Source organism: Prionailurus viverrinus, chromosome E3 (genome assembly GCF_022837055.1).
Source record: "Prionailurus viverrinus isolate Anna chromosome E3, UM_Priviv_1.0, whole genome shotgun sequence".
Classification (NCBI taxonomy): Eukaryota; Metazoa; Chordata; class Mammalia; order Carnivora; family Felidae; genus Prionailurus; species Prionailurus viverrinus.
In genome coordinates, this window is record NC_062576.1 from 36117038 (window position 1) to 36140196 (window position 23159).

General features: G+C 41.2%; 1 protein-coding gene across 9 annotated transcripts in view; it reads right to left on the reverse strand.

The window, feature by feature from the left end:
- Positions 1-23159, reverse strand: part of RBFOX1 (RNA binding fox-1 homolog 1) — a 2066153-nt gene that overhangs the window by 590832 nt on the left and 1452162 nt on the right. For 8 of the 9 annotated variants that reach the window (XM_047839429.1, XM_047839430.1, XM_047839428.1 and 5 more), the window contains one exon: positions 4863-4904. In XM_047839429.1, the coding sequence (XP_047695385.1) occupies positions 4863-4889 (27 nt within the window). In that variant the 5' untranslated portion in view covers positions 4890-4904. Of the gene's footprint in view, positions 1-4862; positions 4905-23159 lie in introns of those variants that run through there. The other variant, XM_047839432.1, reaches the window with a different exon arrangement.

Below are 23159 nucleotides of genomic sequence, written 5' to 3' on the forward strand. Positions count from 1 at the left end.
TCCAATCAATAATCCAGTGAGAAAGTATCCCTATCTTATACCCAGGGAAACTGAAGCTTTGAGGAAGCAGGGCACACTTAGAACTGAGATATGAACATAAATCTATAACTAGAGCTCCTAACCACCCCCAACCACTCCTCATACTGACTCCCGTGGTATCCGTTTGCCACATTGCTGATAAAGATTTTGGTCCATGAACAGATACTGATTCCCCCTAGGAGCCAACCCCTTGCCTGCTTAGTAGTGTTCTGACCAAATATGTTTACAGTCCCCTGAACCAACATCTGATACACTCAGCACAAAAGGTCCCTTTGTAACCAAATATTTTATATGAATGCTAATAAATGTGGTCATTTGATCCCCTACCCTATGACCACACCATTTTTCTAACTGGTAGATCACTGAGGGAGACGGAGGACAATGAGGTCATATAATTTCTCTCATAGTTGTTTATTTGTCCATTTGTCATTCCAGATACCAGAAAGGTAACTGTTGATGGTTGGGTTATGGTAACTGCACAATTATCGCTACCCGACTTGTTGTCATCAACCACCAGTGATGCTGAGACAAGCTGGTAAATACAGCCCATAGTGTCAGGAGCACTTAATGTACAGATCTCATCATGGTGACCCCTTGGGAAGGCTCCCCAACAGAACCCATTGACAATATGAAATGTAAGCTCAGAGGAAGGCTCACTCAAAACTCAGGATGGAGTAATAAACAGGTTTACTATTCCGTGGTTTGTTCACTGGGAACAGGAGTAGTCCAACAGCCTTCTGAGAAGGGCAGATCATTGGTCAGGAATAACTGGATGATGTCCTTCTCTCGGGAAGGACAGGTGCTGGAAAGCTCATGGACAGTATCTCTGGGGCTGACCTGGGTGCCTGGGTGCTGTCAGTTACCTGACACTGAGGGGAAATGAATAAAGACTGCATCCAGGCCCTGTTCCAAAGAACATAAGGCAAAATACAAAGAGAGAGCCAAGCTGGGTAGAAAAGGTAGAATGGGGAGATGTGATCTGTGAGAAGTTGGCAGAGAAAGCATCTGTGAAATTCCACAAGCCAGAGTTCAGGCACTTGCTGTTGCTTTAGATGTAGCTCCCAGGGCCACGTGTGGGATGAACGGAGCACTGAAAGGAGCCTACAGGAAACCAAGACCATGAGGGACAGAGAGGGCCCACATGGATTCCTTTTGTGGTGGACTCTATTGGGTGATTCCATCAAAGATACCTACAACTCCTGTTTACCATCAGGTGACAAGGGGCCTGCCCCCTGGGATGACTCCTGGCTGCTCTGGCCAATCACTGAGATGCCAGAACAGTGGGAGTGATTGGCATAGAGTTCGCTAACGTGGTAAAAGAGAAAGTCTACAGAAAAGGCTTCCCTCCAATCAAAGTCAAGAGCTATGAGGAAAACCCTCCTCTTCTCCTTCCTCTCTGATGAGAATGTCATGTAAGGAAGAGATGCTTGACCTCATCTTGGAAGAAGGCAAGAAAGGCCAAGACAAGCACAGAGATTCCCAACCACTGTGGTAACACCGAAAGTCCACTGAGTCAGCCCTGACACCAGGAGGTGATAAAATGTTTTTATCTTTAAATAATGCATAGCATTTCTGTATTGGCAGACTCTAACATCCTAACTGGGAAAATATTAAAAAATTTTAAAAATTTATATAATTTTCAAGAGCGTTTCCCAGAGTGTATTCTTGAGCCAAAAATTGTTCTGTGGTGAGATGATTTTACAAAACGTTGCATATTATATCCACCTCTGTGTACTTCATTTTTGCATAAAGGCTCTGAGAAGTCCTTCGGTTATGAAAAAAAAAGTTTGACTTTCTCCAACTTTTTAAAAAATCAGAGAATTAATTACATCAGAGAATTTTGGTTTGGATTTATATCATAGAATATGCAGCTCAGAGTCTATTTTTGAAGAAAAATTAATTTAGAATCTGTAAGGAACAGAAAGGAGAGCAGAAAAGCAGGTCTGGGATATGCCGATCCCTACACAGTGTTCACATGCACAAAACAGAAGGAGCACCTGTATCTTTCTGCATTATCTGCTATTTCCAGGAGGCCAAGATAAAGGGATGCATTTCACAACTACCCACTTGTATCCCTGAATTCTGAACATAACAGAATGAACTAACGAAGAAATATGAACTTGACAACATGCCCACGGTCCGTCCAGTCATCTTGTATGGCAAATCTGCAGCTTGCTTGCTATATTTAAAATATATTTTTTAAAGTGTGGCTGGCAGGCACTCTTCAGTGATGATGGTAACTAAACAGATACTTAATTTTCTCCCACTGGCCCTCTTTCTAACAACAACAACAAAAAAAAAACCGAGAGGAAAATGCATTTCACTGAGATGGTCAAGTAATATTAGCATGTGAAAACAGAACCACATTTCTTTTAGGGACCCTAAAAAAATGAATTAAAAAAAAGCAATCAGTTTAATCAAGACAGTTCTCTTTTCAGGTAATAGAGGGGTTGAGTACACACATAAGACAAGAATAAAAGGCGGTAGGGAAGAAGGAAGGGAAGAAAATGAGAGAACAGGAAAGGAGGAGACAGAGTAAATAACTATCGATGTCAAAGGCCAGAAAGCCAAAGTAATGCTGGGAGTCTCCCAGGAAAGAGCTAGACTTAAAAGCATTCCCTTTGGCTCCCTCTCTCTCTGCCCCTGCCCTGTCCATGCTCTATCTCTCCCTCTCTCTCAAAAATTAATAAACATAAAAAAATTAAAAAAATAAAAAGAGGGGCTCCTGGGTGGCTCAGTCGGCTGAGCATCCAACTTCGGCTCAGGTCATGATCTCACGGTTTGTGGGTTAGAACCCCGCATCCGGCTCTGTGCTGACAGCTCAGAGCCTGGAGCGTCCTTCAGATTCTGTGTCTCCCTCTTTCTCTGCCCCTGCCCTGCTCACGTTCTGTCTCTCCCTCTCTCTCAAAAATAAATAAACATAAAAAACATTTTTTTTAAATAAAAGCATTCCCTTTGGGATCATTAAAATTTTGAACCACATAAATGTGTATTCCATCGATTTAAATGTGTTTTCTATTGATTCAAAACATAAATTAGTTAAAAATATAAAAATAAAAACTACAATAGCAACAAAGAACAAAGCACCGATTCGCGATAGTAGAGATAATTTTATAATGGCTATTGGAGCCACACTGGGACTAAACCATACGACCCATTATATCAAACCACTGCTTGAATTTATTTAACAGAGCGTAGTGGGCTCCATTCTTGTTCCTAAACCACACCCCTGTTGACAATGTCCTCATCAAGGCAAAATAATAAATCCCTCAAACTGCACACAAGCACTTCATTACCCCCTGCAGCCCTTAATTTGCCAGGCGAGTCTCATTTGCAATAGAGGATTCAGTATTATCTTAATTCTGAGGAATTTATCAGGGATCCCAGAGACAAAAGCACACATTCCTCTTATCTAGCTCTGACCTAGTTCTGGCCATCGTCCTCATCCAAACAGGAAGAGAAATCTGAAGTTGCAATACATTATTTACCAGGATGAACCAGTAATTCAGACTGCAGGGAGAAGCCATAACAAAGCTCAGGAAAGCTTAAGACATCTTGAAGGGTATTTTACGAAGGACGGTGGCTAATGTAGGCGCAGGTACTCAGGAGTGAAATGGGTATAGATGAGAGGTTAACGGACAGGGCCGTGCCAGTATACCACATAAAATAAATATGCATAAAAGAAGAAGACATCCACAACCCACTTTCTCGGTTCCATACGACCAGACTCTGTCTTACAGAGGATGCAAAAGACCTGATGCCAACAGCAATTGCAAAATGAAAATAACTCTACAAATCAGTGTCATCCAAGACCAGCATTAAGTAAATGCTCTGAAAAGTTACAAGGCAGTGTATAAATGGCATTGGACCGGTTTAATGAATTATTCTGAGGCATTAGATCCCTTTGAGCACAATGGTCCCCCAGCCCCCAAAACCTCACAGTTAGGATTTTGAAAGCAGCGGATTCCTCTAGTTTTTATAATAACACAGAAACACAATTATAAGGTGCACTGTCCAGTAAAAGTTGCCAACTTCCGTCAGTGACATTAAAACTAGGCCACTTATGACTTCAAAGTCATCCATCCAAAACATGAATACATTTTTTAAAAAAATACAAACGGGAGGAGTGGAGACAATCCTGATATTTCTTAAAATACCACATCCATGCCAAAAAGGATATCAACCATGATACCATGAGAACAGGACAATGTCACCAAGCTAAATGTATAAGCGAATCATTCTCCCCATGTCGATGCGTAACACACTTGAGCACCGAGAGTTTCATTTTTAAGAAGGTAAATAGCATATGAGGTTTAAAATTCTGTCTCCTTCTTCAATATACACATATGCCACTAAAACTAAAAGGTCTACAGAGGACTTGAATTCTCCTGGAAAATGCCCTTGACATATTAGTGACTCACCCACCCCCACTTAACAGCAAGAGAGCATTTTAGCCACTCAGCAAACAGCCTGGTATTCACATTAAGAAAGCAGCAAGACATCCTTTTGACCTTTGTTATTACTTAGACCTCGTGTTGTACATAAAAAGAGTACAATGATGTCAAACAAATTCCAGAAGAGAAGTATTTATTGCTGAATCTAAATCAAAAAATCCATATCTACTATAATGGCACTTCAAAAGAAGATATACTGTATTTACCAGCTCAATCAATACTAAATTAGCTGGGATAAATATTTTCAACTCTACCAGTCTTAAGATGAAGCCCGCTATTTAGAACCCTGTGTCTTGGGAGAGACAGGAAATTTTTGCTTATCATACAGAAACAAGAACCAGGAAGTATTTTACAGGCAGGTGCACCTACCCTTAGTTGCTCTCTTTCACAATTCATCTGTTGTCTTGAAGCCTACAAAGGAAAAAAAAAAAAAAGAGGGGAAAAAATCAGCAGGTTCTGCACCAAAACAACATGAAAGAAAATGGAAAGTTGCTTCTAATCACTCGGTTCAAAGGAGACCCAGGATTAATTAATTATGTATTTAATTTTTTTTCTTTAGGTCTAAATAGCCTGAGTTTCACTTGGATTTTCAATCGTGTGATCCAGAAATACAGCTAGGATGAGCCAGAGTCTTCAAGAGGAAGGAGGACAGAGATCCCATAGAGGGTGAGGGAAGCAAAATCTTCCCCGGATGAAGGTTTCTGTGGTGTGAAAATCCCTCATGCCCCAATGGTACAGGCATATTCTTCACTGAAGGCCCCCCCGAGACAGTTGGGGACAGGCACCAGCCATCACACGATGTCTCCTCCCACGACAAGACCAGGAGCATCACCTACATGCCTTGGCAAATGGGATCCATTTTATGGTCCAGTATTAATCAGATGGTAGCTAAGGCCCCATATAACTGTGTTGGGGGAGTTCTGAGGACAATTCTTGTATCAGAGAAAGAAACTGATGCATTTGTGATACCCACCATAAGCCCAAAGAGGAGAGATTCATGATACATCTGCCAGGCATCGATCATCCTTGCCCTACCAAAATGTGCTTCTGAAAATCAAGGATGCTTCTTCAGAGTGACCACATAATGTATTGTCCAAACGGGAAAAATGCATGTGAGTGAAAGGAGAGGGTGGGGTGACATTAATGACTATGCCAGTGACAGCAGATGTGAAGTGGGAGTGAGAAGGCAAACCCTGACATATGGCCACTCTACCTCTGTGGGGACTGGCTGACTCTACCTTCCTCTTAGATAGCGAGGCTGGAATAAAATCTAGGTCTGCATTCACAATGTATTCTGGTTATTTCTCGTTTTTGTTTTTTTTTTTCACCAATGAAGCAACCCCTGACTCCTTGCATCTGACACTATATTGCAAGTTTTTGAAACTTTTACTAAAGGATAAGAAGGTTTAGGAACCGACTTTTGATGTATATTTTATGTATTTTGTACTGAGAGTTTCTTTCTACTTTCTCCAAAACAAAAACAAAAACAAGAATCTTTATTTTGGGATATGCCAGAACCCAGAATCTATAAACCAGTGTTTTGCTATGCCCTTTAACCCAGAAATATCACCTCTGAGAATAGCACCGAAGGCAATAAGGAAAGATATACACATATGTTTATTTACATGTCAATTAACTACAGCATTATTCGTGAAAAGAAAAAAAACTGCAAGTATTAAAATGTGCAATAATGGTAAAATTAAAAATAAATTATAGTACGTTCACACGATGGCACATCGTGCAGCACTTGGAACCATGTGAAAAAACGGAAATGGAAAATGCTCAAAAGGCACTATTTAGTTTTTAGGAGAAGCAGCTACAGAGGTACATACATGTTACAATCTCCCTTTTGTTTTAAAATTTTACAGTAAGGGGCATCTGGGTGACTCAGTCAGTTAAGCATCCAACTTGGCTCAGGTCATGATCTCACAGTGTCTGAGTTCGAGCCCTGCATAGGGCTCTGTGTTGACAGAGCCCAGAGCCTGCTTTGGATTCTGTGTCTCCCTCTGTCTCTGCCCCTCCCCCACTCTCGTGTGCACTCTCTTTCTCTCTCTCTCTCTCAAAAATAAACATTAAAAAAATTATTAAAAATTTTACAGTAAAATAGATCATTAAAAAGAAGGAAGAAAAATAAAAGAGGAAACATTGGGAGGTAATATTCCAAAATCTTTTTAAAAACAGGTACAATTCTATAAATACACAGAACACACACACACACACACACACACACACAGAGTGGATTATACACTAGAAACAAGTGACTTTATGGTATGTAAATTTTATCTTTGTAAACTGTTAAAAAAATGAAGTGGGGGAAACCCACAGACAGAAAGCAGATTAGTAGTGGCCAGGGGCGTTGGACAAAAAGACAGGAGTGATGGCTTCATGGGTTTGTAGTTTCCACTTGGGGAGAAGAAAAAACTCTCAAACTAGATAGTGATGGTTACACAATATTGTGGATGCATTTAATGCCCCCAAGTTGAATACTTGAAAGTGGCTAAAATGGTAAATTGTATTTTATGTTTTTTCTCCCCGCGATGAACTAAATGAAGGTGGTGATGAGGTTCTGGGTCTGGATAAGATGTCATAAGCACACCTCACCCTGTGTTCCCCACTCAGTGCAGATGTTAAGTCTGAGTAGAATGCATACAGCACCATCTGAGCTTTCTGCAAGGCAAACAACTACAGAGGGAGGGGGCAAGAGGAGAAACAAGCAGTGGGTTCCGACCCCTCCTCCTCACCAGCATCCCCTGGCATGGATGCAAGACGGCCAAAAACCCAGAATGAAACATCAAAATACAGGCAGATAGAGATGTCCAACAATCTGGGGGAGGCAAAGCTTCTCTATGATCTGAGATGCTCTGGTCCCAGAAGGTGGGGCAAAATCCCACTGATTTTTCTCTGTCCTCTTCCATTTGGCCACAAAGGCATGCTGAGTCACAGGACTACATGAACAGGGTTAAAAAGCACCAACTTTGTGGCTGGAGGACAAGAAAGAGGAGCTCTGGGAAACAAAAATACTTTGAGGATCCTGGAAAGAGTTTGGAAGGAAGGATAGAGTTTGGGGAAATGACATCATATAGAGCTTTTGTGAACTCCACACTCACGCCTGAGCCACATGTGTAGGTATATGACCTACACAGATACCATAGACTTTGAGAAATGAATGGGACAGATCACTGCTCGGGTCCCAGACTTGCCACTGGGATGTGCACACATGATCCAACTATTACAGCAAAGACTACTGACAGCAGAACTGATACTGGAAGCAAAATCCACAGAAAGAAGGTAAGAACTTTCAGCCTGAATCCAACTGGATCAATTGACTGCCTGCTGACACAAGAATATCAACAATTTCCACAGGACTGAGGGAAAACCCAACATCTTATAACATTAACATTCAACATACTCAGGATATAACCCAAATTACTAGGTATACAAAGAAACCAGAAAATCTAACCTCACATGGGAAACGACATTCATAGGCACTGACCCTGAGATGACACAGATGTTGAAATGGTCAAATAAAGATTTTAAGTAGCTGTTATAGACATGTTCCAACAAGGCACCTGGGTGGCTCAGTTGTTAAGCATCGGACTTCGGCTCAGGTCATGGTCTCACAGTTTGTGAGTTCGAGTCCCACATTGGGTGAGCACGAGCTCTGCATCGGGTGAAAGCAGGTGAGCCCTGCTTCTCTCTCTCTCTCTCTCTCTCTCTCTCTCTCTCTCTCTCTCTGCCCTCACTCACTTGCACCCCCTCCCTTTGAAAAAAAATGTTCCAACAAGTAAGGGAAAAGACAGATAAACAAATGGAAAAAAAACAGTGTTGGCAGAGAAATAGGAGATACAAAGAAGAACCAAATGGAAAATTTAGCACTGCAAAAACAATAACCTAAATTAAAAAAAAACACACATTAAAAACTCAGTGAATGAGTTCAAATGTAGAATAGAGATATAGTAGAAAAAACTCCATGAACTTGGGTACATATGAATAAAGAAGCTTCCAATCTAAACCACAGAGAAAGAAAAATAAATTTAGGGACCTACAGAATAATACCAAAAGATATAACGGTGATATCACTTGAGTTCTAGAATAAAGATACACAGTTCACTGCAGAAAAATTATTTGAAGAAATAATGGCTAAAAATTCCCCACATTCAGCAAAAGATACAAGCCTATAAATTTAAGCTCAGCAAACTCTAAAGAGGTAAACCCAAAGAAATTCACTTCCAGATATAATCAAATTGCTGAACACTGGGGGGAAAAAAAGCAAAAACAAAACCAAAACACACTTTGAAAACAGCCAGAAACAAATGATACATTATTTGTAAGAGAACAACAATTCAAATTACTGTGGATTTCTCATTTAAACAAACATACAAAAACCAGGAAGGCCAAAAGAAGGCACAACATGATCTTTTTTTTAAGTATTGGAAGAAAAGAAGTGGCAATCCAGAATTTTTATTCCAATGAAAATATCCTTTAGAAATGAAGGGGAGATATTAAAGAAATTAAAAAAAAAATCATCAGCAACAGACCCACTCTCAAAGAATTGCTTATAGAAGGTTCTCCAGACAGAGGGAATATAATACCAGAAGAAAATTTGGACATTATTAGAGATGTTCCAAAGGGGATAATGAAGCATGAGGGTAAATATAAACACAATAGACTAGTCTACTCCTCTTGAGTCCTTTTTAAAGATGTGTAATGACTGGAAGCAGAAAAGTTAGAAAACTGTCTAACACGATTTGCAGTGTACCTAACATAAACCCAACATAAAGAGAGAAGGGTAAAGGGACACATATGTCAGTAAAGTTCCTACATTCCACAAATAAAAACAGTAAAAAAAATTTTTTTAAAGAGGGCGCCTAGGTGGCTTAATCAGTTGAGCATCTGACTTAGGCTCAGGTCATGAGCTCACGGTTCATGGGTTCCGGCCTCACGTCTGGCTCTGTGCTGGCAGCTCAGAGCCTAGAGCCTGCTTCAGAGTCTATGTCTCCCTCTCTCTGCCCCTCCCCTGATCATGCTCTGTCTCTCAAAAGTGAATAAAAACATTAAAAAATTTTTTTCACAAAGTTTCCACACTCCAGTTGAAGCGGTAAAACATTGATTCCATGTTCACTTAGAGAAGTGTGGTATGTCTGTACTGTAATCCTTAGAGTAACCATTTTAACAACAAAAATGAAAAATACACAACAACAAAAAGCAATATACACCAAAACAAACGATGCTACATTAACTGAATGTCTCTATACATAAATAAAACACTGCAACCTAAAGCTCACATTATTTATACAAGAATTAGCTGAAACAGACCACATATCTAAATCTAAAACAAAATGGGAGATTGGATTAAAGAGTGATGATGATACTTTTTTCTTAATGGTTCGCTGTACTTTCCAAAGTATCCTTTATGTCATGCACGACATTAATAATCAGAAAACTTTTAAGTATCAGTGGCTTGCAGAAATGTGTGTTTTTATTGTTATTGTAACAGTGATAGTTTTCATTTTAATTAATTTAATAAACTGATTTATCTAATACCAAGATGAATATGTTTAACATCTGTCTTCAAAACTCAGAAGGGTTTGTCAGACACAGAGAAGCACAATGACATTTAAAGAAACAAGGAGCCTACCGACATAAATAACGTAAAGGGATGCCATATTATAATGTTCCTATTACAGAGCATATCAAATGCAAAATTCAACAGTAGCCATGAAAATAGCTATGTTGTCCTTCAAATGAAGCAGATTAAGGAAAATGAGATTTGGAGATAATGAAAAAGGACATTTTGAGTAATTTCTATAGTGGACGTATGGTTTTTAAGTTTTTGTTTTGTTTTGTTTCATTTTAACTTTTCCTGTATGGCATCCCATATTGTTTTGCCAATATTCTAGTAGCAAAATCCTGCTTCTCCTTTTTGGGTCATGTTCCTGACCTATCCCATAAATATTTTGTGAATTGGATGTCCTCACCAGCACACTCCACCCGCTCCTGATGGAGACTACATTTGCCATGACCTCTTTGGTTGGAAGTCAACCCTGTAACACCCACATCTTCTGAGTAAGGTGGCCACTCACTGACCCTTCTTCACCAAGTGAATAGAGTTCAAGAGGCCAGTTAGGCAAGATGGCGGAGTCCCATCATGGGTCTGTGTCTCTGTTGCAACTGTGCTCATCACGCAGCACTCTGAGCAGGGTGTAATGATGCTCTGAAGGCTCACTAGTTATTGCTAGATCTAATGAGGCTCTTAAATTTTTTCCCCATAACCATTATGAGAGAGGGCTAGAGAATAAAAGGCACCTGTAAATTCTTATCATCTGTTATGAAGAAAGACTCTTCCAGTGCACTCTTTAAAAGCCAACCTTGAAAAATATCTTAACTGTACACTTCACTAAATGTCATTTCATTTGGAAACTAACATGCAATATTTTTTTTTCCTCTCATGGCAGTAATGCACAGAACCAATATATTTTATAGCCTAAATGAAAAAAGGGAAAGTGGGAGGTCTGGTGCTGCTCCTTTAAGATGTTTCCAGAGAATCAAATACCACTCTCGATACGGCTGCCAAGTAAGCACTTATGAAAGGTTAGAAACTGAAGCAATAAACTTCAGCATGAGACCCTTTGCTCTCCTGGTTGAACAGGATGTTTAATAGCAGGGATTCATCTTCTCCCATCTCCTATCTTCATCTAGCCAACCAGGCCAAAGAATCTTTCTCAGACTCAGCCCTTTTCATCTTTTCCTGACTTTGAGTTCTCTCTTATCACTTCTTCCCACTTTATCTTGACCCTATTACTAGCGTGGTTTCCCCTCCCACACATCAGACTGGATCTATAAGGGAAAGGACTGAGTCTTATTTGGCTTTCTTTGCCTAGGGACCAGGACAATCTTTGGAATCTATTCATTTCTTTTGTTTGTCCATCTATCCATTCCTCCATGTATTCAACAACAAATGCATTCATTCATTCATACATACATACATACATACATATCCACATTCTAGATATCAGACACTGTTCTAGGTACTGAGAATGCAATAGTAAAAAAAAAAAAAGACTTCTGGAGCTCACTAAGTGGGGAAAAACATGAGTAAATTGAAAATTACAATACAGAGAACATTAGCTACAATGAAGTAGAATATATGCCACTAGCACCTAGGAGGGGCAACAAGCTTGTTTTAGAGAATTAAAATATGTTATTGTTTTTGTTTGTCTTGTTGTTGTTGTTGTTTTCGGAAAATGTATCCAGAGAAAGAATAAAAACAATTCTTTCAAGGATAGAAAAGAATGTGTGGAAATCCCAGTGAGATTATGAAGTGCAAGTAATTCAATATGGCGGAAGAGTCAAGCAAAAGAGAAAATTAATGAGGTTAACTTAAATTGGGAAAAGTATGAGTTCAAAGAAATAAGAAGACACACAATAAATTAATGGATAAACAGATGTGCAAGCTTTCTTGTATGAAATAATATAATGCTAGAAATTCCAGTTTTCAGGGCAATTGTGATTATTCAGAAGAAGAGCACGAAAGAAGTCTAGCAACATAGAAATCAATACATCAAATCAGTTGGTACCTACACACATTTCTCAAATTCTTCACGCTCCTAGTCATTATAAATTCTCCTGAAAAAATATGGCAGTCCCTATAAAGGCATGCTTCCAAGTACAAAGGGTGAATGTTACATTTTGCCTTTCCCATAATGCATTTCAGGATTATTGTATACATCTGGTTTGTGTACTATGAGTTCCTACTCTGTGACTAGCACTGTGTAATGGAAGGGGATACAGATATAAATGGTAGACAGTGCATTTCCTAAAAAAAACATCCCAAAGAGAGAAAGAGAGGAATAAAATGAAGATTAGAGTGCCAGGTCACAGTGTGAGAGAGAGGGACAACACAGGATCCCACAGACACCCAAAGGAGAGGCACCGAGCCAGGCTGCTGGGTGGGGAAAGTAGTTGAGGAAAATGTCAGTCAGGTGTTTTCAGAGAAAGAGCCCTTGCTCTGACCCTTATAGGATGAATAAGAGTTGAGGAGGCCTGACCTACCCAAGGAGTTGGGAAGGTGATATCGCAAAGAGCACAGCTGAAGGCAGAACAGAGTAAGAGAGAACACTGGATTGGAGTGTGGGGGTAAGGAAGGTTCATTACTATCACAAAACCTTTATATTTTGCTCATATTAACTATGCTGACAGGAAAATAATTATTTTAATTGTCTTTAGTAAAATAAATTTTACATTAACAGTGGTTAAAATTTATCAGATGTTTATGACATGCTAAAAAATATGCTATAAATACGACTTTTTAGGAGGATCTCGGTTAATGCTCACCACTTCATGAGTAGGCAGGATTCTCAGCTCCATTTTATAGGTGGGGAAACTGAGGCGCAAAGAGGTAGAGTGACTTTCTGAAGTCATAAATCTAGGAAGTACTGGTGAGTATTGGAACTGCCATCCAGATGGCTTGACTCAAGCCCTTCTCTGAATCAGCACAGTGCACAGCTTCCAATAGGAAGGAAACCAACGAAACCCACATTTTTAACCCACTCCCAGTGTGCACCTCATTTGTCCCTAGCAAGTGCCCTTCTGCTGCTCTGCTTGACACGATACTGTTTACATGTTTGCGGCTGTCTTCCACAAAACACGAAATGACTGTGTTATCTGGTTCCATACATGCATAGATCTGTACTTTGCTTCTTGGTTGAATGGGTTTAGACTGGAATGCTTTCCACCAAATCAGATTTCTCTGGTAACAGTCCACCAGATCATTTTGCAGGAAGAGTTTCTTCCCCAATGGAGAGCAGAGGCTCAGGAAACAGACTGCCTGAATCCAATCATGGCATGTCGTCTATGTAACATTAGCCACATTATAGCATCTCTCTGTTCTCAATTTCCCCAACTGTATAATGGGGAAAACATGGTGCCCACCTAGTGTCTAATTTTCTTATGAGCACAAAATAAGATAATCCAGGTAACGTACTAAGCAAAGCACTTGGCACATTTGAATCATTCAACAAATACTAGTCACTGCTGTTAAGAATTAGTGTGAAGCCCAAGGGGTTTTCAGAAGGAGCATTAGGCCAAACGACTTGGGTTTAAATCTTGGCTTTGCTTCCCATAGGCTGTGTGAGTTTGGCTGAAGGACTGACACTTTTGAGTCTCAGATTTCTTTTCTTAATAAAAGAAAGCATATATATGTACACATAGATGTACATGTATGTCTATGCATATGTGCATAAATGTATACATATATATGAATATATACAGGTGAGAGCTGCCTTGAAATTTTTGAAGGTTTGACCGTTATCCTTGTGAGATGAATGGGTGAAGAGGTGCCTGTGGATTAGATATGCACCTGCTGCAGTTGGTGACTATTGTAGTACAGAATGCATATCCTTTTTCTCAAAGATTCCTCGGCTAGGAGCTTCTGCAACAGTATGGAAGGAGGAATGGGGAGGGAAGGGCATGACTTCTCATAACATAGACCTGCAACATGGAAGCATATCAGTGTCCCTAAGTACTAACATGGTTAAGTACACTGCGGTGCATCTATAACAGAAGTGGGGGAACTTTTTCTCTAAGAGCCAAATAGTTAAAAACAGGAGGGGAGGCAAACCATAAGAGACCTTTAAATACAGAGAACAATCTGAGGGTTCAACTCTGGGGGCGCCTGGGTGGCGCAGTCGGTTAAGCGTCCGACTTCAGCCAGGTCACGATCTCGCGGTCCGTGAGTTCGAGCCCCGCGTCAGGCTCTGGGCTGATGGCTCGGAGCCTGGAGCCTGCTTCCGATTCTGTGTCTCCCTCTCTCTCTGCCCCTCCCCCGTTCATGCTCTGTCTCTCTCTGTCCCAAAAATAAATAAATGTTGAAAAAAAAATTAAAAAAAAAAAAAAAAGTTCAACTCTGGGGCGCCTGGGTGGCTTAGTTGGTTAAGCATCCAATTTCAGCTCAGATCATGATCTCGAGGCTTGTGAATTTAAGCCCCTTGTTGGGTCTGTGCTGACAGCTCAGAGCCTGGAGCCTGCTTTGGATTCTGTGTCTCCCTCTCTTTCTCCCCCTCTCCTGCTCATGCTCTCTCTTAAAAATAAATAAACATTAAAAAAATTTAGGATGGGGCGCCTGGGTGGCGCAGTCGGTTAAGCCTCCGACTTCAGCCAGGTCACGATCTTGCGGTCCGTGAGTTCGAGCCCCGCGTCAGGCTCTGGGCTGATGGCTCAGAGCCTGGAGCCTGTTTCCAATTCTGTGTCTCCCTCTCTCTCTGCCCCTCCCCCGTTCATGCTCTGTCTCTCTCTGACCCAAAAATAAATAAATGTTGAAAAAAAATTTTTTTTTTTTTAAATTAAAAAATTTAGGAAAGTTCAACTCCATTTTATCAGGGACATTATGTAATTTAGCTTGCAATCTCTTCAGTGAAAAAGTAAAAAAATAAAATAAAATAAAAAGGTTGGTCTGCCTACTATGCTTCTGAGTTCATCGATGAAATGCTTATTAGAGATCTAAGTTCAGGAAGACCTCAATCCCTGAATATAAGGGGGCCCATCACACTGATTGTGATAAAACCCATTGCTCTTTCCAAATGTATCCTACAAGGAAGTGTGTCCTCTGATTCTAAGCAAACAGTACCATTTATGCCAGATATGCAAATACAGTTCCTGTCACTTGTTATAGCTGGTTTGTTTGTTTGTTTGTTTGTTTGTTTGTTGGGGGGGGTTAGTATAAGGGAGAAGAAAGAGTATGTGAGCGTAGTAATTGCTTAGGACTCAGGAAAGGAAGCGAGGAACAATCAATTGAAAAAAAAATGAAAACAAAAAGTCACAACAATGAGTCAAGTCAGCCATGATTAATTAACTCGATTCTGGCTTGTGCTGAATAAATGAAGAAATGCATTTGAGAGAACCTGGGGAATCCACTCATCTTTCCCCCCCGAACAATTTCATCTCAACCTTGGGGAGAACTAGAATTTGTTCCTTAAATCTTGTCTTCTTGTAAAGACGCCAGCTTTGGAGGGCAGACGTTGGGAGTGGAGGGGACAGGAGAAATGAACTTGGCAAGACTAAGTGCTAACTGGGAAAAAAATAATGGGTTTGCAGTTATATATAAACTTGAGCATAGGAACCCAAAGAATGAAAGTTGTAACATATTTAATTGATGGCGAACGATGTGTGGGATAATTTATTGAGCAATGTCCTGGAATCTGAAAATACTGAGTGTTTCTAACACTTCAATAACCTCTGGTATGGTTCATGCAGGCACTACACATTTAGTGAGTACTTCTCCTGCTGTTCCTTGTGAAACTGTATCAACTGATGATATTGGTACTTCTATTGAGAGTCACTGCTCCAGATGTAAGTCACTGGTGAGATTCAAGTGTTGGTTATCTGATTAAAGGAAGCCAGAGGTCAGGATGCCCACAGAACTTGAGTGAGCCTCAAAAAACAGGTTTTAAACAGCTGTTTTCTTTAGGAAGAAATGTATTTCACACCTCCTCTACCATGCACCCACTTGTTAAATACCCCATTAGCAACAGCCCAAGGCCCCCAGGTCCGAGACAAAGCTATCCAGGCAGACAGATTCAATAGACAAACGCCAAGCTAGAAGTGTCAGCCACAAGCAGCACCTGGCAAGGATCCCTTTCAGCTTTCCCCATCCATCTGCTCCCTGCAAGGATGCAGTCTCTTGGAGTTGTTAATTTCAGGCTTGATGCTGGCCTTGAAGTGACAGGGCAGACCCCTGGCCATGAAGAGCCAGGCTGCTCGGACACATGCACACACGTTTCCAAGTGAACCCAGAAAACGTCTTTGCATCTGATAAGTCGCAAGGTGGGGGGAAACATATTGCCTATTATTTATTCTAATAATAAACCATTACCCCAGGCACATTTTTATTCTCCAGATTTAATAAGGTATTTTGTGAACCGAGGCAGTGGAGGCAGGGAGAAAACAATTGTGGTTATTAGGAAGATGATTTCTGTTTGTTTCAGATGCAGAAGTAATCATCATTCCTTTCCTTCATAATCAAGGGTTATAATTGCCCCCTCCCCCCCATCCCCGACAAAGCCCTCTCCAACCTCTTGCTCAGGCCAAGAAAATTCAAACAACACTCACCAAAATTTCCTGAGGAACTAAAAGGGCTTGGCATATTTCCCTGGAACAGTCTCCTAGGACCATCATTACCCTATAGCCAGAAAACTCTGATTATGGAGTAGGAGATCTTAACACAGATTTCTTGTCATTCCCTTCCCCCACCCCTCCCCCACCGACATTCAGAGGTGGGAAAGAACTGGACACACCAGGTGGGTGATTTACATACCGTTCACCATCTCTGCCTGGACAGGATGGATATATGTTCTCAAGACATTTTCAAGTTAAGATATTTCAACCGGATTTTTTTTTTCGTTCTGATTAGACGTTGCAAAGCTTTAATGATAATTTTATCACAAGTTGATAATTTTATAATCTGCATTCCAATTAAATAGATTCAGCAGAGACACACAGGCCACTGGCCTTATCTGGGCAGTCATCCTGATCATGTTAATTGAGAGACGTTTGGAAGGCATCTTAAATGCAGTGGTTAAGAGGATAAACTCTAACAGCCAGATTTCCAAGGGTCAAATCTCCACCCAGCTACTTATTAGTTTAGGGACCTTGGACAAATTCCTCACCTGGAACTGTCCATACACCCCGATGGGGTCAAAGAAAGGTTTAAATGAGTTACCATCTGCAATGCAATCAGATGGTGCCTCACACACAGAAAGCACCAGATAAGTGCCTTTTCATTGTAAGACAATGAACATAATCCAAAGTCTATTGGATGCTGCTGTTGTTATTTATTCTTTTTTATAGACTGACAATGTCCTGGGTCTACCCAGCTACATGCTTAGATGTCAGGTGGACAATACCATAGTGACAGAAAACCAAGGATTTGAAAAGTGGCTGATGCTTCCAGAAGTTTTGTGCTGTGACATTAAAAGTTCACATCCACAGATCGCAGAGTATGTCAACAGAAATAAATCATGTAACAACCACTGTACTAGCAGCAAAAAAAAAAAAAAAAAAGCGAAAAAGCAAAGTGAACTAAGTCCCATTGGACCAATTTTCCAGACAAGGAAATAAGGACATAAATGACTTTCCAGTCGAAGGCAGCCCAGGTGAACATCCCCAGGCTGGCTTTCTAAGCTATGCTGTTATCTGCATCTAAAGAAATCTTTACATAGCTGTAAAAGGTCTTCACCATTCCTGATTTCTGTGACTTTACAAAATGTCATCATTTACGAAATGGGAACAATCCTGTAGCTGAAGAAGCTTGAGAAGTATTCATCTTCTAATTTTCCAGTTCAGTTGTCTGAAAGGGTTGCCTGGGTGGTGGTTGTTATCATTGCTGTGTGTGTGTGTGTGTGTGTGTGTGTGTGTGTGTGTGTGTGTGAGAGAGAGAGAGAGAGAGAGAGAGAGAGAGAGAGAGCAAGAGAGAGACTCTTCCTGGAAAGCTTAATGGAAGGAGCACTGGAAGATATATGCTTCATGAAAAATGAGCCCTTGTAACCCTTACACTTAAAGAATCTTTACAGGAAGAATTAGGTTCACAAAAGTTCTGAAACAATGAAGAGGCATTCGTGTAAATTGCAGGCAATTTAAAAGGAAAATCTAAGTCATCTGGCTGTTTGCTTTGTCATCATCAGTATTAATTAGACACTGGAAGTAATGACTGAGCTCAGAGAGCTCTTCAGATTTAAAATAATAATAATAATAATAATAATAATAAACCAACAGAGCGCAGCTTCACCTTTGGAAAGAAAATATTTTCACAAGTAGCATTCTGAAAGAACCTGAGTGGGGAAACCTTGCAATTAAATTCTGCAAATGTGCTGTGAAATAATCCCAGGGGAAGTCTTATCTGTACTTAATATTCAAATAAATATTCTTTTTGTGTGCCGTGCATTCAATAGGGTGCATTTTATTTAATTTAAGTGTATAACGTAATCAGTATCATGAGGAATAATCACAACGAGCAGGAGAACCCTTTAACTAGGATAAATGGGCTGGCTCCACAGCTGAATGGGCAATTGTGGGCAAGGAAGGAAATGCACAGTGCAGAATCCCAGGTACAGATTTCCCCTGATGGTCCGACAAGACCTGGATACTCAAAGTGAGGTCTGTGGCCCAGCAACATTGGCACCATCTGAAACATCATTAGAAATGCATATCTCAGACCCCACCCAGACCAACTGAATTAGAATCTGTGTTTTCCAAGACCCCAGGTGACTCATATGCATATTAAATCTAGAGATCCTCTGAAGTCAGGTGAATTGGGGGCAGCTCTGTTCTCAAACAGCTGCACTCCTGTGTCTTCACAAATGGTAGACACCAAAAGGCTCCCAGAGCAGGCTCACTCCCCGTCACCCCAGCCTTCAGGAGAGGAGAAGACAGGGGTCCCTAAAGCAGGGACAGTGCACAATCTGTGCACAGTAGGTACTTTTGCTCTCTTTGCTGACCTGAATTTTGGCCATCCCATGTGATTTCTGCTGACTCACATTCCCTTCCTAATTGAAGCAGGTCTCACACAGGCGAAGTGCATCCTTCCACAAAGGGAGGGCATACTCTCGGTCGTAACACTTGGAGACTTCGGACATCAGAGAAGGTTTAGTATGGGGCTATGCTTGCATCTGGGGACATCAAAAGCATTTGCAATTCACGTGGACCCAGGCCAGGCTCCCTCATAGAGCACAAAAGGAAACTCTCACCACAACCAAAATGGCGGGTGAAAGTCCAGGATAGACCTGCTTACCAATGAACAACCTGTGATTATTAAAGAATATTATCTCTAATTCCAGCAGAGAATTATGAGAAAGCTTGGAGAGGGGAGAACCAATGCTTGTCTAGCAGACCAAATATTAAAAAAAAAAAAAAAAAAAAAAAGGCTGTGGAAGAGTGGCGTTCCCAGTCAGGAGTTGGGCAATTTGTCATTTGCTCATGACTGTGGGTTTGAATCTTTTCTTTAAAAAAAGAAATTAGGACTGATTTAAAAAAAAAAAAAAAACATGAAACCATCCAATTCTAAGGAGAACGGGAGGAGACCCTATAAGTCATCCAGAGCTTGCCGACAGCCCCAGAAGACAGAAGCAAAAGAGAGCTGGTTTCCTTCGCTGGATTGAGCAGAGCTGGGGAGCCATCCTAACCTCAATAATGAGTGCCTTAAATAATGAGGAAGCCCGTCCAGTCAACTTGGCTGAAACCTTCCTTCGCAGCCACTGGCAGTGCTGCAGGAAAAGAGGAAAGCCTCTGTAATTACACTAATGAGAAGGCAATGAACTACAGGTCACCATGGGTGAGGCGCTAGGGTTCTGTGGGTATCGGGCAGGCAAACAGGGACCACCATGGCCAGACGGGAAACAAGCTGTCCGGCTTCTCTGGGCAGCGGGTGAAACATGGGATGCTGTTCGGCAGCACAGGAAAGGAGAGCATTTAAGTTACCATGATAATCAGCATCCATTAAGTACTGGCATTGTGGGGTCCACTGAACTAAGGTCTTTATATGCTATGTCTCATCACAGTGAATCATCGTGTATGCTTGATGAGGCTGATATTATTTTTATCCCTAGGTTGTGGCTCAGAGACATTAAACAACCCGTCCAAGCTGACACAGCAGGTGGATGGCAGAGCTGGGGTTGGAGTCCTGGCTGACCATTGACCACTAGGTCTTCTTGCCTCTCTGCCTTTGAAGCTGTGGGCCACATTCTTAGAGCACAACTGCCATTTATTTCCTCTCCATGCAATTTGTACCCGGTGCACCACCCTGGCTCCAGTGCTGAGGCAGGCCATAAACCGAGTGAGGTTTCTTCTCCCAGCCCAACCAAGCTACACCAAAAAGATTCCCCTTCGGGGGGCGCCACTCTGCTCCATGCCTATAATCACCTTCCTCAAGTATTCTCTTTTTCAAGATAAATACCCACATTTCTTCAGCTCTTCCTCGAAGGACACCGAGTTGAGTCCTTTCTCTCTCCTGATCATTTCCTCTAAGAATATGAGGAGAAATGAGTCAGACAGAGGTGAGTTCAATTTCTGGATCTGCCATGTAAATGTTGGACCATGAATACACCCCATAACTGCCTGCACTGGGTTGAACGATGTCCCCCACAAATTCATGTCCACCCAGAACCTCAGAATGTGACCTTACTGGGTCCTTGCAGATATAATTAGGGCAAGGATATAAATGAAATCATAGTGAATGAGGGTGGGTCCTGGATGCATGACAGCATCCATATGACAGATGGAAAAAGGACACACACAGACCCAACAAGAAGAGGCCATGAAACAACAGAGGCAGAGAATGGAGAGATGGGCCACAGTCAAGGACCACCAGGAGCTACCAGAAACTGGAAGGAAGTAGGGAGGATCTTCCCCTGGAGCCTTCAGAGGGAGCTGCCCTTGCCAACACCTTGATTTCAGACGTCTGGCCTCCAGAAACGTGAAAAGAAAAATTTCTGTTGTTTGAGGTCACCCAGTTTGTGGTAGTTTGTTATGGCAGCCTTAGGAAATAAATACACTTCCTATGCCTTATTTTTTCACCTGTAAAATGGGTGGGAAAGTCACGACCTCAATGTACAGAGGTGCTCCACATCGTACTATCCCCACAACTGGAGAACAGCCCTCTTTATCTTCATGCAGACATTTAGGAAAAAGGCCACCTGGACAGACCTGAGAAAAAGCTCTTGGGGGTCACTCCAATCCAAATCACCACCAACACTCTTGATATCATGCCTCTTTGTTATCCATCTATCAGGAATTTATTCTCCACCTAATTTTCTGAATATCCAATCCATCTTCTTCCACTTGGGCTCAAAGGGATCACATCTGGTGTGTCCTTGAGGCATCACAACAAAGGTGTCCTTGTTGACTGTCTTGTTGAAATTCACATGTATCAAATCCTATTTGATAAACTCACAAACCATGCTTCTCATAAGCTTCTCCAGATCTGAGTACAGATTTATGAGATTTATGAGAAAGTTAGTACCAGCCTACACTTTCTAGGGCTCACCAGCTTCCTTCCATCAATTTTGAAAATTTCAAGGATATCTGATGGTTTCCCATTTCTAATCTCATAGTCCTCTGCTTTTTGCCACACATTCTCAATGCTATTTAATGACCTGTATCCAAGTTATGCTATTGTTTTGGGATTATTAGTCTAGGTAAAACGCTTAAGTTTATCTAGATCCACCACTGTCCTAAGGTTGCTTCAGCAATACTGACTCATTTGCCCCTACCAAGGTTCATACCATCCTGAATGAAAAGGATTTCTCTTGACAGAGAAGAGTAAATGAACCAATGGAAAGTTCTGTTTCTTCCACGTGATACACCAACTTTCTTCTATCAGCCCCCAAAAGATTGCCAATCCCTTTCTGGCTCTTTTTGATCGGATTTTGGTTTTAGATTTTTCTGTTTTACGTTGACATTCCTAGCAACGCTTAGTTATGTTCATGGGAAGACTGGGCTTCCACACAGTATGCTCACTGATGTGGTCCTTTAAACCTGTAAGTGAGGAAACCGAGGCATAGCATATAGCTAAGGGGCAGAGCTGGGATCCATACTCAGATCTGATACTGGCATTTTCTCTTATGACCTTCTGCCATGCTGCCTTCTTTGTTGATCATAAACTTCTGGCTAAGCTAAGTTTTCCATACTGATATCACCAAGTTCTATACTCCTATGAAATTTTCTAGGTATATCAAGCTGAAGGATAATTCACAGCTGGTTCACATATTCAAAGAAGTGCAGGAGCACATGAACATCCTTCAGGGGTCTTTCATTAAGAAGAAATCACAATAATGTTTGCTTAAATTTTTTAATGTTGGGGGGTGACCTCCTTACTGGGATTGAATGAAGAACTTATGATGATCAAGCATCAGTGAGAAAGATTCCACCTGATCCATCCAACTGCAGCCCCAGCTGATGCATCACAATCTTGCAGCTGTCCATTTACACCCAGTCAGAGCTAAAGCAGAGTGCCAATTTGATTAGATAATGGCTTACACATACAGCCAGCCCCGTCTATTAGAGGGGGAGCTGGGCTAATGAATCTTGGAAATGGGAAAGTCTGTCCATCCTTCTTCAAATCTGTAAGCCAATTATTATATTGGATCTTGACTTCCAATATTTCTGCAGGCTTCTAGGCAGTGAAACTATGCCAAGCAACAGGCGGATGAACACCCATGTTTCTCAGGGCCGCGGACACCATTTCTGTGCTGGAGATTAAATAAAGTGTGCTTTCTCTCTTTCCTCCTTCTCTCCCTCCCTTCTTCCTTTTTCTGCTTCTTGAACACCAAAACATGCCATCTATATGTTAACAGAGATGAAGGGAAAGAAATCTATCAGTTTTTTCCTGGTGATGTCAAATAATTTGACACTTTGTCCATCGAGAAACCTTTCTTTGCCATGTCTTCTGAGAGTGGAATTCTGCAAAATGGGCTTCAGGGATTAAATTCCACACATGCTTGCTCCCTGGCTAGGTTTATCTAAGAATGTTGGTCTTGGTCAGAGGAGAATAAAACTAAGGATAAGAGGAAGTAGAGCCAAGAGATTTAGAGCAGAAATTCTAGAGCCAGACTGCTTGGGTTTGAGTCTGGCCACTTACTAGTTGCCTGGCCTTGGGGAAGTTACTTATGCCATCTGCCC